This window comes from Lepidochelys kempii, chromosome 10 (assembly GCF_965140285.1).
Source record: "Lepidochelys kempii isolate rLepKem1 chromosome 10, rLepKem1.hap1, whole genome shotgun sequence".
NCBI lineage: Eukaryota > Metazoa > Chordata > Testudines > Cheloniidae > Lepidochelys > Lepidochelys kempii.
Genome location: NC_136389.1, coordinates 62,488,984 through 62,505,223, shown reverse-complemented (window position 1 = coordinate 62,505,223; position 16,240 = coordinate 62,488,984). Strand labels below are relative to the sequence as shown.

At 40.6% G+C, this 16,240-nt stretch overlaps 2 protein-coding genes across 7 annotated transcripts in view; both read right to left on the bottom strand.

The window, feature by feature from the left end:
- MYO5C (myosin VC) overlaps positions 1-7,494 on the bottom strand; it is a 59,812-nt gene extending 52,318 nt beyond the window's left edge. For both annotated transcript variants that reach the window (XM_073303850.1, XM_073303851.1), the window contains exon 1: positions 7,414-7,494. In XM_073303850.1, coding sequence (XP_073159951.1) covers positions 7,414-7,440 — 27 coding nt within the window. In that variant the 5' untranslated portion in view covers positions 7,441-7,494. The remainder of the gene's footprint in view (positions 1-7,413) is intronic.
- A 4,299-nt stretch (positions 7,495-11,793) lies between these two features.
- MYO5A (myosin VA) overlaps positions 11,794-16,240 on the bottom strand; it is a 218,794-nt gene continuing 214,347 nt past the window's right edge. For all 5 annotated transcript variants that reach the window (XM_073303845.2, XM_073303846.2, XM_073303848.2 and 2 more), the window contains one exon: positions 11,794-15,268. In XM_073303845.2, the coding sequence (XP_073159946.1) occupies positions 15,116-15,268 (153 nt within the window). In that variant the 3' untranslated portion in view covers positions 11,794-15,115. The remainder of the gene's footprint in view (positions 15,269-16,240) is intronic.

Below are 16,240 nucleotides of genomic sequence, written 5' to 3'. Positions count from 1 at the left end.
TTGAATGTGATCTAATGGTTAAAATACAGAGCTGGGGGCAGGACTCCAAGGTTTTATTCCCGGTTCTACTATGGATTACTGTGTTGCCATGGGCAAATGCCTTGTGCTTTAATTATATTTGTAAAAGAGGTATACAGTGTAACCTCAATTATCCAAAGATCTCAGAGGTGCTGGCTCAACAGAGCTTCAAGTTAAGCAGAAACAGATAGCAGGAAGCAGATCATTCTCAGTTAAGGACTCTGAAAAGAGAGTAAAATCATGCTTATAGCAGAACCTCTGATTCCAAGAAGGAACCACAAGTATCTCTGCTATAAGTATGTATGTATTACACAAATCCAGGAGTCTTATTCTGTAGGATTTACATGATCTCTTCCTTAAAATAACGTAAGGGGAGATTTAACTTAGGAAACATTTTGAAAAAGAAAATACCTATACAGTTACTTTTCTTTTTATATGATTAAAGAACAAGCTCCACAGAATAATCTCTCCAGTCCCTGAAGACAGACTTCAAAGCCTGCTGGCTGGTTTCCCTATTTATAACCAGCCAGCTAGCTCCCATAAGGCCAGCTGGTTCAGCAGGAATCTTTCACACTTTAGGCATTTTAGCTCAGCCCCAGAGTTAAAGCACTCTGCCCTAAAAGCACCTTATGCTTGATGTGCGCTGCTGAACAGGATGTCTTTATTTGTTTAAAGAATTGAACAAAATTCTTTGTAGAAGACTTGTGAAACAATGTTTATTGAAAATTATATTATTATAATTATAACATTCATAAACCAGTCGGAGAACACTTCAATCTCTCTGGTCACGCGATCACAGACATGAAGGTCGCTATCTTAAAACAAAAAAACTTCAAATCCAGACTCCAGCGAGAAACTGCTGAATTGGAATTCATTTGCAAATTGGATACTATTAATTTAGGCTTAAATAGAGACTTGGAGTGGCTAAGTCATTATGCAAGGTAGCCTGTTTCCTCTTGTTTTTTCCTACCCCCCCCCCCCAGATGTTCTGGTTTAACTTGGATTTTAACTTGAAGAGTGGTCAGTTTGGATGAGCTATTACCAGCAGGAGAGTGAGTTTGTGTGTGTATGGGGGTGGGGGGGATGTGAGAACCTGGATTTGTGCAGGAAATAGCCCAGCTTGATTGTCATGCACATTGTGTAAAGAGTTGTCACTTTGGATGGGCTATCACCAGCAGGAGAGTGAATTTGTGTGGGGGGGTGGAGGGTGAGAAAACCTGGATTTGTGCTGGAAATCACTTTAGATAAGCTATTACCAGCAGGACAGTGGGGTGGGAATAGGTATTGTTTCATATTCTCTGTGTATATATAAAGCCTGCTGCAGTTTCCACGATATGCATCTGAGGAAGTGAGCTGTAGCTCACGAAAGCTTATGCTCTAATAAATTGGTTAGTCTCTAAGGTGCCACAAGTACTCCTTTTCTTTTTGCGAATACAGACTAACACGGCTGTTACTCTGAAACCAATGTTTATTGAAGTGTTCCGAGTGCCTCAAAAGTAATACTGCTACTCAGGTGCCAAGTATTACCAACATATAACAACTTGCTGTGATACCTGTATATCTTAAATATGCTTTAGGCATGAGACTAAGGGTTAAGCAGTGCAGATGTTCCTGTAGAAACACTCACTTAAAAGTATAAAACTCAAGTTATACAACAAAAGTAGGAGTGTGTCCAGCTGCCATCAGTATAGAGTATATATCATCTCTCTCTCTCCCGCACGCTGAACTACTGTATTTATTAGAGAATTTCATTTAGAACCAGTGCCATTCTACATTTATAATAATATCCACTGCCACTTTAAATAATTATCAAAGACACGATTATCTCTGTTGTTTATACTGGAGTTTGCTCTGGCACAGACTATCTGTTCTTCCTGTGACGTCATAACGCTTTGTTTATGACATCATAGTCATCTCCATAGCAACAGCATGATGACTTCACTGAAAGAACAAGCAAAATTAGCAACAAACTAAGGTGAGAAAATTCTTATCTGAAGTACTCATCTCTGTGACAGCAGTCAGGGAACAGAAATTATCTACTGCTGATTCATTTAAACTAAGAGGCATTCTGTTACCTGATTACTGCCACTAAATCGGATGTGTGAAACCAAACAAGAGTTGAAACTAACCACTGACAAAACAATCAAATCTCTACTTCTATTCTTCGAGTGACATAAGAAATACACTATCACGACAGTAATCTACACTTCCATAATGTCTTCTAGCCAAGGATCCTGAAGCACTTTACAAACACTAAACCCTAAAAGAATGAAGCCTCAAAATATGTCTATGGGATAGGTATAATCATGCCCATTTTACAGAGGGGATAACGGAGGCACAGAGAGATTAAGTAACTAGCCTAAGATCTCTCAAAAGGCACGTGGCAATGGCAAAAATAGGATCTTGGGGCCCTATTTTCCTGCCACAGGATAAAACTCCCATTGAAGTGGGGAGTTCACTTCTTTTCCTCTAATCAGGTGGTGTCCCAGGAGCCTACCAGAATCTATGGACATATTCAATCCCTCCAAGGGGGAGCAAGCTCAAGGAGCCTAATGGAACCTACCATATTTTCAATATCTGCATAATCTCGTGAGTAGCATCTTATTTTGGTGACGTGCATGGGCAGAGTTTATTTTGTGGGTGAAGCTCAGAAGAGTATCACCACCTTTTCCCCCTGCATCTAACCCCTGACAACCATCATCAAGAAACTTGATGGCACCACACATATCATTTGGTGAACACCTTTCAAATTTCCAATGCCCTTCATGAGTCCATTTGGTGATGCCCACAAAATAAGGAACATTTTGCATGTTATTAAGAAGATTTGCAAAGTCACAGAAGTCTTTCTTGATCAACTACAAACCACAGTAGGGAAAATATTTTTGCCTAAGTGATTAAAGACAACCCCCAAATCAAATTACTGACACATTTTATACCCAAATAAAAGGTGTTGTGTAATAAGATATATGAAGAAGAAATTTTAACTAGCTCCTTGTCTTGAAATACTAGGCTAGACTTTCACTTTTATTGTTGCCACATATGTTGATTTCATGGGTATTTAAGATACTGTATACATATTTATATATGCTAAAAGAGCATTTTAATAAATATTATTCTAAGCAGACCAATAATATTATAATCAAACAGCCTAGCCTAGATTGAGCGTGATTGTAGGTGAGAAACTAAACTATGCTTATGTAAAGAACAAAAAAAGCATGTGACCAAAGTATTCTTCAGAAAGTGTCCCTGCAGTTCCAGGTGCCTCCATTGGTAAATGTAACCAGCCAGCTTAAGGTCAGTTTAATTGAACCCTACCTTACAAGTAAACACAGAGAGTTTACTTATTCTCCTTTAAAGTTACACCCAGTCTTCCCCCGCCTGCATGACACTATGCTGGATTCAAGAATAGATTGTATTCTTTTAGGTTCTCAAAAAGAATTTTAGCCACTCAGAAAAAATTACTTATGTGCAAGTAATAAGCTGAATGAATATGTAAAGATTACTTATGTGCAAGTAATAAGATGAATGAATATAGTCAGTCCAGAGATTTAGAGGTAAACTTGTAATGACATTATGTATTATGGCAGAACAGAGATATTTGATTATAAGTTAGTAATACACAGACACAGTGTTTACCTTGGTTATTTAAAGAAAAATGTTAAACAGACAAATTATTTACCATGAAATTATAGTGACTGGTGAAAAAACAGGAAGTAAATTATACAAACAAAAAATTCAGTTTACATTTTGAAGAATAAATTTCCCCTTTAGCTTCATGAATGACCAATTATATTCAAAGTTTACCCCAAAGGTGAGAGCTGATATTCTGTATTTCAAGGTGCTTTAGCTTGTTGGGACTTCTGTATAAATAATGCCTTATACTCCCCCAAATACAACAATATCAAAAGTTTCAAATAAAAGTACTCTTCCATAATACCCACTTAGGAATTTTAAAGCCTACTTAGATTACTTCAATTCATGTATATGATATCTGATACATGAGAGAGCTTTCAAAAATTATCTGAGGAACCAACTGCATACCCTTGGAATGAACTGCATTAACTTGAACAAACAACATACACAACTACATATATGAGTGTCTCTGGCCAATGTGCCTTTAACCCAAAGATGCCCTTCCCATAGTAAGCAATAGTAAATCCGTAATTCTTCTTCTGTTCTATACTGAAGCAAGAAGAGATGAAATACCGTTCAGAAACTTTAGATCCCCTAAATGGCCCCCTCAAGGATCGAACTCACAACCCTCCGTTTAGCAGGCCAATGCTCAAACCACTGAGCTACCCCTATTACCTTTTCTTTTTCAAATTACATAAAAATGTTAATTGCATTCTTATGTGTCCTATAGAGCTGTATACTGATATTACCCTTATCCTGCTCCTTAGATGCTGATTGTATTTTGTCTCATTAGTCACGTTGTTAAAGTTTTCTGTACATGTCTGGCTGTCACACTTTTAACTGTAGAACTATACGTTCATAGTCAGAATACCAATTCACTTATACTATTTTTAAAAATAACAAATGCAAGTACGATCATTTTGTACAAATTGTGCCAGATTGTGTCTTGGTCTTGGATATAGCTAAATGTTTTATGTTTTAGATATGTCTAAAGAGGCACTTCTTCTACCAGGCCCCAATATACTGAACGACACCAGGGGGCAAGGGGAATGAGAGATTGATTTAATATTCTAAGTTAAAACTTCCATGGGTTTCCTAGTGCATCTTGTCTTATCTATGGCTGTTGGCCTTATTTTGCAAATACTTATGCGCATGCTTTACTAAATGGATTACTCACATGCTTAAAGTTAAGGAATTACTTAAGCATTTGTAGGAGTGGGTTTTATGGATGTGTTTTAGATTAAGATTTTTGAGACAGATTTCTTTCTTTAGGTCTTTTATAGTGCCGACTGCATAATCAGAGCTGAATAATAAAAAAGTGTCACCAAATATTAAGCCTTATTTTTTTTTCTGACCTTAACAATGTAACAAATAAATAAATATGGTTTAAGTAAAAATTTTCTCAGCTCCTGATCAAGCCAGGTTAAAAACCTATTTAGAGGCATTGAGTTGAAAATAACCAAAGATTCAAAAATAATGTATGTTCCGTTCTCTCGATATTTAAAAGCCTCCCCACTAGCTTACTGAAAATAATTACAAATACATTTAGTTATGGAATAGCTGTTCAGTATAATGTATTAAACACCACTTGTGAGGAAAAAGTAATCAATATTTAATGATCTAGGGAAGCCAAATCCTGTTTCGTTTAAAATGATGGGAATCTAGAGTAATTCTGTTGACTGTAATGGAGTTACTCAGTATTCACACCAGCCTAAGTGAGGGTACAGCTCTGTATTAGGAACAGAGAATTTTCCATACAGGATCAGATAGTTAGCCCCTTAAAACCAGTCTCCTGGCTGGCCCACTATCACCATAATATCCCTGGTCAATGATGTACTTGTCTGTGGCTCGTGCACTGGTAGCCAGGATGCTGCACCCAAGGATTCCTCCAAACAAGGGGAATCCCTCACAAAACTGGATCCGCTGGATTTATGTTCTGCTTTCTGTCTCTAGGGCAAAGCAAACTCACTGGACTTGAGAACTGGCCCCACAGCATGCAAACTGTGAAGTGATCATAATGGTAATAAACACTTTGCACTTGCAGTGTACTTTTCCCTAGATCTAAAGGTGGATAATGCTCATGGATGGGGAAAGGGTGGAGGCACAGGGAAGTGGAGTGACTTGCCAAACCTCATTTCACTGTCAGGAGCTGGGAACAGAAGCCAGGTCTCATGATGCACAACAGCATTTCACTTCTGTTTCATTATTATTGCCTAGCTGAAGCTCTATACTATTGTGTAAACGTTTGGCTTATTTAGTAAAGCAATTCTGCAGGCAGGCAGACTTGAAGAATCATCCAGGCAGGATAATGAGCGCCTTTCTAAGTGATACTGTGTCCTTATTTTAGTTTAATAAATAACCTATAGAAATAACAGAAACCTGCAGTTTACTAGCCCTGTTCAGTCCCATGATAGTGGTAAATCATAGCTAGTTATTAAAACCAGTCTCTTGGGTGAAAATCGTGATTGGAAAAATCATGATATTTTCCTATAACTGTTTTTTTGTTTTAAATCTCAACAGCCTACCATAAACTCAGGGCATCTCTCACAATATCAGGTGCTTTTCTTAATGTCCCAGTTCCTGGAGTCCTGTGATCATGTAAGAAGCCTAGCTTTCATTTAAAAGAGTGGGGGGGGGGGGGAGAAATTCTGGATCCACTGAAGTCAATGGAAAAACTCCCATGGACTTTGAAAGGACCAGGATTCCCCCCCTACTTTTCCAGCTTTCATAGTTGCAGAGAAAAGCTTAGAAGCCTAGAGCACAAAGAACAGAAGGCAGCTCCAAAGACCCCAGAAAGGTGGGTGTTGGTTTTCTTTTAATCTCATGGTTTTGGGGGGCTTGACTCTCGGTTTCTGAGGGACTGGGGCTGGCCAGGCTGTGCATTTACTCTCCGGCCCCATACTTGGGAGGCAAAGTATAACCTGAGTCAGGGGTGCAGGAACAATTTGTGTGTGTGGGGGGGGGGGGGGCGCTGCTGATGGCAACCATGTGTTCGGTGTCAGAGTAACAGCCGTGTTAGTCTGTATTCGCAAAAAGAAACGGAGGATTTGTGGCACCTTAGAGACTAACCAATTTATTTGAGCATAAGCTCTTGTGAGCTACAGCTCACTTCATTGGATGCATACTGTGGAAACTGCAGAAGACATTATATACACACAGAGATCATGAACCAATACCTCCTCCCACCCCACTGTCCTGCTGGTAATAGCTTATCTAAAGTCATCATCAAGTTGGGCCATTTCCAGCACAAATCCAGGTTTTCTCACCCTCCACCCCCCCACACAAACTCACTCTCCTGCTGGTAATAGCCCATCCAAAGTGACAACTATCTTCACAATGTGTGTGATAATCAAGGTGGGCCATTTCCTGCACAAATCCAGGTTCTCTCACCCCCTCACCCCCCTCCAAAAACCACACACACAAACTCACTCTCCTGTGTTCGGTGGTTGTTATTAGTACTTCAAGCCGGAGGGGGGGGCGGCAGCACCCCCAGCCCCACTGACCCAAGTTCGGGACCAGGGACCCTGTGGTGCTGCCCTGCGCCCCAAGCTGGGGGCTCCGGGGGCCAGGCCCAGCCGGCTCGCCCTGCCCACGCAGAAACTTTTCCCCTCCGTCCATTCCCAGAGCGGCAGGTGCCCCTGCCCTGAGCGCGGCCGCGGCCCCTCGCCCCCCAGCCCGCAGGGGAGGGGCCGGGGGCAGCAGGGCCCCGCGCTGGAGGGACGCCGCGGCCCCCCTCGCCTCGCTCGCACCCGCCCGGCTCACCTGCGTGTAGAGCTCGGCCAGCGCCATGGGGCCGCTGCTCCGCGCCTCGGGGAAGGAGCCGGACTCGCTCCGCAGCTGGCAGCTCCCGGGCGGGCCGAGGGGCGGGGCGGCGCCGCGCCAGGTGTGTCCCGCTCCGGCCCCTCCTGAGCCGACACCGGACCTGCCGCTGGGCCCCCAGGGGCCTTCAGCCACCCCCCGGGCAGAGACCAATCAGGCTTCAGCCCCCGCGGGGGCTTCATACCCCCCCAACAGAGACCAATCCGGAGTTAACCCCCCCGGGGGGCTTCATACTCCCCCCAACAGAGACCAATCCGGAGTTAACGCCCCCCGGGGGGCTTCATACTCCCCCCAACAGAGACCAATCCGGAGTTAACGCCCCCCGGGGGGCTTCATACTCCCCCACAACAGAGACCAATCCGGAGTTCACCTCTCTCAGGGGGCTTCATACTCCCCCACAACAGAGACCAATCCGGAGTTAACCCCCCCCCCGGGGGGGCTTCATACTCCCCACAACAGAGACCAATCCGGAGTTAACCCCCCCCGGGGGGCTTCATACTCCCCCACAACAGAGACCAATCCAGAGTTCACCCCCCCCGGAGCTAAATACGCCTCCCTCCCCGAACAGAGACCAATCCGGCTTCATACCCCCCCACACAACAAAGGCCAATCCGGAATTCACCTCCCTCGGGGGGCTTCATACCCCCACAACAGAGACCAGTCCGGAGTTCACTCCCCCCCCCAGAGCTAAATACGCCTCCCTCCCCGAACAGAGACCAATCCGGCTTCATACCCGCCCCCCAACAAAGACCAATCCGGAGATCTCCTACCCCCGGGGGGGCTTCATACACCCCACAACAGAGACCAACCCAGCTTCACTCCCCACCCCGCTGGACAGAGACCCCCCTCCACCGGCGGAGACATTTCCCCCACCACGCACAGGGGACGTGCCTCCGAGCAGGGCTAGAGCACGGGGCAGAGACTTGAGGGCACCTCCTAGCCGAGTCTTGGAGCCGAGCACCCGCTTGTGAAAGTTGTTTTAACATGGGTTGACCGCGCTCGGGCTCACCACGAGTGTCCCATGCTTTAGCTCAAACGGTGGGTAAACGTGGTGGCCCTCAACTTGGCTGGAAAACCAGCAGAGAGGAGTGCCAGAGCTTGTCCACACAGTTGCTCCCGAGATGTTGTTCAAGCCTGATTTTGCCCACCCATGGCTGCTCAAACACCGTTGTATCTCTGCTCTGCTTTGCTGGAATTGAGGCAAATTCGCAGTCTGTGGCCAAGCACCAACATATCTCAATGGTAGCAGATGACAGAACGAGGAGTAATGGTCTCAAGTTGCAGTGGGGGAGGTTTAGATTGGATATTAGGAAAAACTTTTTCACTAGGAGGGTGGTGAAGCACTGGAATGCGTTACCTAGGGAGGTGGTAGAATCTCCTTCCTTAGAGGTTTTTAAGGTCAGGCTTGACAAAGCCCTGGCTGGGATGATTTAACTGGGAATTGGTCCTGCTTCGAGCAGGGGGTTGGACTAGATGACCTTCTGGGGTCCCTTCCAACCCTGATATTCTATGATTCTATGGTGCGTGCCCCAAAGACAGACAGGGAAAGCGGCAATTTGCACCAATAGCTTACCCTACTTTCCAGCAAAGGGAACAAATAGTGGCTCTTTCTATCAGTACTAAGGGGTGCACTGCTGCAGCTATAGTGGCTGTAATTGGGGCAAATCCCCAGTCTAGACATGGCCAAACATGGTTCTGAATTTAACAGAGCTACAGCTTGCAGGGTTCCCTAAAGCAGGAGAGCAGTCTCCTCCCTGACATTTTTTTAAGACACGCCAGCTGTATTAAAGAAGCTCTGAATGTGTCATTTTCCAAGGTATTAGCTTGGAAATTAGTGACTTTATAAACATTTTCCATCATGTTGTTAGATGGTTCTTTACATCTACTAATGTGTACAGTCCGCTCAAAGGAGGCTGGCTCAGTCTGCCATAGCTATAGGCAAAGGACTCTGGGCTGAGAGTCCGGTAATTGGGGAATTTTCTTTTTTAATTTTGTTGGCAATTAAATAGAATCCAGTCTCCTTAATTTGGATTTAAAACATTTATCAATGACTACATTTTGTGACGCCAAATGGTTGAAGGAGGAGATTTTCTGAAGCAGAAATGAGCATTAGATATTTATCGCTCTTCAGTGGTATTGAAAATCTCCCTCAAAATGAAGAAATATAACACATACTTCAATCTAGTGTTAAAAAAGAAAAATAAATCGAATTATTAAATGTAGCTGTTGTGTGCAGTTTGTACAGTAACTTACCCCCCTGATTTTTATAATTATTGTACACAGATACAGTAGTCTTGTACCTCAAAAGATACCTACTGGAACAAGTGGAACAGTTTCTCTTGGGTAAATCTTTATTAGTAAAATATAAATGATATAATTTACTGAAGATGACCAAGGAAACCATTCCTGAGTAAACAAGTGATAATAGAAATGTAACTTTGTTAATTGCATTCTTTATAAAATTACATTTGGGTTTTTCCTTACATTTTATTAAACCAGCAAGGGAATAAAATATACAAAAGCCCAAATTTAAATATTAAGGTTGTGACAAATTAACAAAAGCTCAAAATATAGCTAACTATAATGATGTTGGTGTGATCCAGGTGCCAACTGGCAGATGGCATAAGAGGTGAATAGGGGGGTTACAGGTATCCCCTAGGGTTGGTATATGCATAATAATTCATCAAAGGCTGGCACGTAAGGTCTCTACCAAGAGCCGGTAGCTTACTGGTCATCACAGTCTTTGCAAAATGTCTATGTGAATGATATTTAAGGAGATATATATCTATCCTGAAAACTGTGGTTTTAAGGTATGTAAGTTAAGACAGGTCACTAGAAGGTGATAGATCAGGGGTAGGCAACCTAGGGCACGCCTGCAAACGGTGGCCCGCGAGCTGATTTTCAGTGGCACTCACACTGCCCGGGTCCTGGCCACTGGTCCGGGGGGCTCTGCGTTTTAATTTAAGTGAAGCTTCTTAAACATTTTAAAAACCTTATTTACTTTACATACAACAATAGTTTAATTATATATTATAGACGTATAGAAAGAGACCTTCTAAAAACGTTAAAATGTATTACTGGCACGCAAAACCTTAAATTAGAGTGCATAAATGAAGACTCGGCACACCCCTTCTGAAAGGTTGCCGACCCCTGTGATAGATTCTGTTCAGATGGGGGAAATAAACGGTTCTTTCTCTAGTTGGTCATTGCCTGGCTCACAATGGAGCCACCAATTAATTAAGGTTACAAAATTGACACGAGATTGCAAAATCTATAGAAAGAAACATACGGCAGGAGGGGGCCTGCTTTATGAATAAAGATCAAACCACTATTTTGATGTATATGGGATTTCAAGGAGAGATGTACTATTCTTCACTTCAGAGACAAGCTTGTTTTGTGAAAAAGGGATCACAGCCTACCTGGCTGAGAAATGGTGGTGAGCAACGTGAGACATGACAGTAATTAGTTAAAGTGAGTATGTTCTAGAATGCGTAGTATGATTTTATTTTACATGCAACCATTTGTTTCCAATACTTTGACTTGCTACTTCTTGAATCACTCTATGTTGTTAAATAAACATATCTAAGTGGTGTGTGTTAAGCAGAGTGATGATCCTGAGGTGAAAGTGGTAAGCTGGTGTGTACTGGTTCTTTGGGAGCAGCAGATTCTGTGAATTCAGTGAGCATCCAGTAGATCAGGGCGTGGTCAGTCCAGGGGGACACTCGGGGGGCTTGAGGGTTGGAGTGAGCCTATCACTAATCTGTATAGATAGAGCTGGGCCTGTGTAGACCTGGAGGGGAGTGCTTATGTTGCCCATGGCTGCTGGGGTTGGGGAGCTGACCCTTGGCAGGCACTGACCGACAAGGCTTCCTCACCACCGTGGGTATCCCCAGGAGTGTCACAGTAGGTCGGATACACTAAGTTCTTTATGATATTAAGATAAAGTTCCACTAAAAACACCGTCTGGTTTTAGAGCTTCCAGGGCACAGAAGTCTTGTGTTTTTGTTTAATTCGCAACCTTAATTTTCTTCTGTTCATTAGCATAAATTTGTTTTCCATGCACTCTGAAATAGTAGCATGTTAACATACTGACAGAATTGCTTTCTGTACAACAAAAGACACAAACAGTATAGATGTATTTACAGAAGAAGGTTCTGTCAGTATGAATCTGTTTGTGTGCACGGGTATGTATGACATCCTGGACCTGAACCAGCTGCCCTTTCAGGTCAATAGAAAGGCTCCTGATGGCTTCCATGGGGTTGGATTGGGCCTCATTTGAATATATCCGTTGTTTAAATAGTCACAGAAAAACTAAAACAACAGTTGTGGAGTTGGTTTTTATTTGGACATTTTTCAGTGACAGCTAATAGGGTACAGTGTTTATGGTGCACACGTTTACTAAATACAACATCAGACACTACAACATTTCAAAGCCTGTGTCATTGTGAATTGTTTTGGTTTTCACCCATGTATGGTGGTGATATAGAGTGAAAACCCATTTAAAGGCTTTTATTTATCAGATGAACTATCAGCATCTTAAAAAACAAAAGGAATTCTCTCAGAATTCTTGTATGATATTTTGAAATGTGTTCAGTTTTAAATCCTAAATGATACAGACCTTCAGCTTTCAAATGCTGGTGTTTCCAGGTATGGAACAACTGTTAACGGATTAAAAAAAAAATCAACTTTTCAAAGATGACGTATACCATATCTTTCAATTCTGATCAAGTAGACTAGATTAATCACATTTAATAAAGCAAAATTCTTTAAGCACTTTCAAGTTCCATCTCGGATTAAAGCCTGGGTAACAATTTGTTAAAATTTGGATAGAAGATTATGTGGCAAAAAGCAGAGCAAAATAATCACTGGACTAAAAATATACCAAACTCAATGAGGTAATTATTGTGCAACATCTTTAGAATGGTTATATATGTCAAAAGGGACATTGACAAATTAATAATTTCCAGCATCCAACAGAATCTACTATATCAATAGAGAATAAATTAAAATATAAAAGTTATGTCCACATTAAAAGAGCATAACCATGAGTCAAAGGAAAAAAAAAGTTGGTAAAAGATGTTTATATTTGTTTCCATAGTTATTTAAAGAGACCTTAAACCTAAGGTGAAAAATATTTTATATCATAAATCAAGACTAAAATCCTTACTTCTGAAAAGTGCATGTAAAATACTGTTATGTAAAATTGTAGATGATTTACCAAGTACACATCTATTTCAACTTAGAAATATTTTCCTTTAAAACATGTCAAGCAGCATATACTTTTAATGTGATATAAATGTAACACTACTCAAACCACTGAGTTTATGGATAATACCTATAAACAACTTACTACTACTTTGTTAAGGAAACAAGACACAGTAAGGCTTTATACCAGTAAACAAATTTTAAAAACAAAAATACATTTTAAACATCAATTTTCATAACTATGTGTTTAAGTAGTAGATATATTTCCTGATCTACAGTATGAATATACTGTTGTGCCAGTTTTATTTAAACAGGAGGAGAAAAGTTTCTATTTTTCTAAATGTCTCACCTATTTCCTGCTCTTATGCTATTACTGGGTATCAGAGCTTTTTCATGACATATTAACAAGTGCAGTACTTCCTGAAACTTTGAAAGATTAGTACACTCCACCATATTATATTATACTGTGTTTGGAGCCAGCTTATATTATCCTTGGCGTCAGAGATAAAGTAACAAACATATTTGAATGAAGTGCTTTTGGTTTACTTTGCATATGAAAATAATTTAACAAAGATCATCCAAATTAAAGATGCAATGCTTACTTGTAGGTACCGAAACGTATCAGTAGTGAGCTATAAAACACAAAAAACGGGCACACACTTCTGAAAATAAAAAGGCATGAGCATTTCAAAATGGTACTGACAAAGATCAAGCTTTCTTTATTATACATTTTATCAGTCACCATATATAAGGTGCATGTATATATCTCAAATAAAACATAACTGAAATGTATTGGTCTGCTCAGCTGATAGCAAAATGATTTTGTAGGTTTGCAGGCAAACTGATTAGTATCAGAACATTCTAAAAGTATACCTCTAGAATACTTTTCTATTCTTATAAAGAAATAAATGTTCATGCTAAGTTGCTAATTTGCATGATACATTAAGATATTGCACTCTACAATTTAGTAATGTGCAACTTTTTCATATGTATATTTGAACTATACATCACTGACCATGTTTTAAAATTCAGAAATGGAGTGTTGACCAAGGCCTCTGTATATTTTAAAATATAAATTCCACACTGGAGAAGATCTGAGGAGTGAAAGAGGGAATATTCTTTCTGAGTGGAAGTGCAGACGCCAAAACAACTATAATTTCTCATTGTGCATTCTGGATCTTACAGAACACTTTATAGATTTTTTTTAAAACTATTTTTCTATCATGAAGTAATCTTTTTGTTAAATAGGTTCATTGAACTATGTGGATAGATTCAAAAACTGCACAATTTTAAATACTCCCTTTCCAGTCAATGTTTGTTGTACGTTTCCAGAAGCCAATATATAGACTAATGAAGGTATTGGCCTACTCAAGGAATTTCCCCTTTCATTCTAGGTATTTGAGAATACATCTTAAAAAGTGTGGCAAAGACATAAAATGGATGATATTGAAAAAATACAATGCCATTTCCTTGGACTAAAATTGGACAAAGGAAAAACCCTGACCAACTACAAAATATGAAATAATTATAATAATCATGACTGACTTTTGTTCATTTTGCCACAAGACGAATATTTTTGTATCCTATCTTTAAAGAAAACTGTCATGTAACTTCCAATGTGCTACTTGTGCTTAGTTACCATTTTTCCTTTCCAGGTGATATTTGTTGACATTTGCATAAATCCAGTTAAAAGAATGGACTGCATTGGACTGTAAACAAAGTTGATAAGAAAAAGTGAAGTCTCCTATTTTAGTGCCTAATAAAGGATACTGTCATACATTTTAAAGAACACAATACTCAGCAGCAGTTTAATATGTTTAGTAAATCACAGTACTAACAAATGAACTCCTATGTTATACCGCATAGTAAGCCAAAAGACTTTAAAACTTCATAATTTATGTCATACTGACATAAATAAGGAAGCTGTTTAACAAATTATTTTATATATTGCCAGTTTGCTATGTTTAAATTGTCAAAAACTCTAATGGAGAAACAGATTCCTACATGACTATGTATTCTACTACAAAATGCCTTACTTCTAGTCCTCCACTTATAGTACCGTGTCTGTCTTTATTGGTCCCTGCCTATGAGCAGATTGTGTATGGATTTTAATGTACACTATTTAAATATGTTACTAAAGATCTAAAAATGTCTCTAGGCAGCTGAAGACAATTTTTGCCCTAGCCCTATATTCATACTCTGGAAACGTAACAATCAGTAATGTGTCTACACGAAAATAATGACCTATACAAATGCACATCTTTCTACCAGCCTTCCAGTTGTGGTACAGTTATGTAGATTTCCAGCTACCCATACTAAAAATCTGGGCATATACAGTATTGTCCCTTCAAAAACGTATTTTCAGTGGCTCACTATGTTTTAATGGATTCAGATTTCAGGCAACAGACTCATTGTCAATAGCTGACAGTGCAGCCTTGGTTCAGACACGTGAGATGAATGCTAGGCCCAAGCTGGTTGGAATCTGAATGGTTTCTAATGCAAGAGAGGATGGATTAAATGGAAAAGTAACAGGAAAGATGTGTTTAGCATCCATTAGCAGCTGAGGAGAGTCTTTCCTGTCTCGTAAACGCATCTATAAAAGATAAGAAATTGGTTGTGTTAATACTTCATCTTGCAGCAAAGGCAGATCAAAAATAATCATGTTGGATTTGAGTTGCTTAGTATCATGCTTTTTTTGTAAATAAAACTGGAGCTTATAATCAGTTATACTTGATTTTCAGGTTTCAGAGTAACATCCGTGTTAGTCTGTATTCACAAAAAGAAAAGGAGTACTTGTGGCACCTTAGAGACTAACCAATTTATTTGAGCATAAGCTTTCGTGAGCTACAGTTATCATTACTTTGTGGGCTTTAAACATTCTCTTGAGAAAGAAATTATTAAAAAGAAAACATGTCATTGTTTGAGCTTGTCATACTAAATATTTGACTACTGTTCAGTGCAAAATATATACATATACATTTGGTAGCTTGATCTGGACCCTTTGTAACAGTTGGGCACATAAATCAGAGCTGCCCCTGAGCAGCTTTGGATCTGCATGTCTTTCCTTCATAACAAATCTGAAGAAACATTTAGATTTTCTGCAGAGGGTAGGGGACCTTTCCAGCATATATTAACTGTACCTCTTCAGTGAGTATGCAGAATGATTAATTTGTTTTATTTTGGTTTTACAGTAACTCCTCACTTAACGTTGTCCTGGTTAACATTGTTTCATTGTTACGTTGCTGATCAATTAGGGAACAGGCTCGTTTAAAGTTGCGCAATGCTCCCTTATAACGTTGTTTCGCAGCTGCCTGCTTTGTTCACTGCTTGCAGGAAGAGCAGCCGCTGGAGCTAGTGGGGGGAGGGGGGTTTGGAACCAGGGTGGCCCAGCAGCCCCCCATCAGCTCCCCATCGTTCCTTGTGTGGCAGCCGCCCAGCAGGCTATCAATTGCCGGGCAGTTCAGCTGTCCCTCCCCCCACTGCCATATGCTGCTGCGGCTCCTGCCCTCTGCCTTGGAGCTGCTCCCAGGAGCCTCCTGCTTGCTGTGCAGGGGCGGAAGGAGAA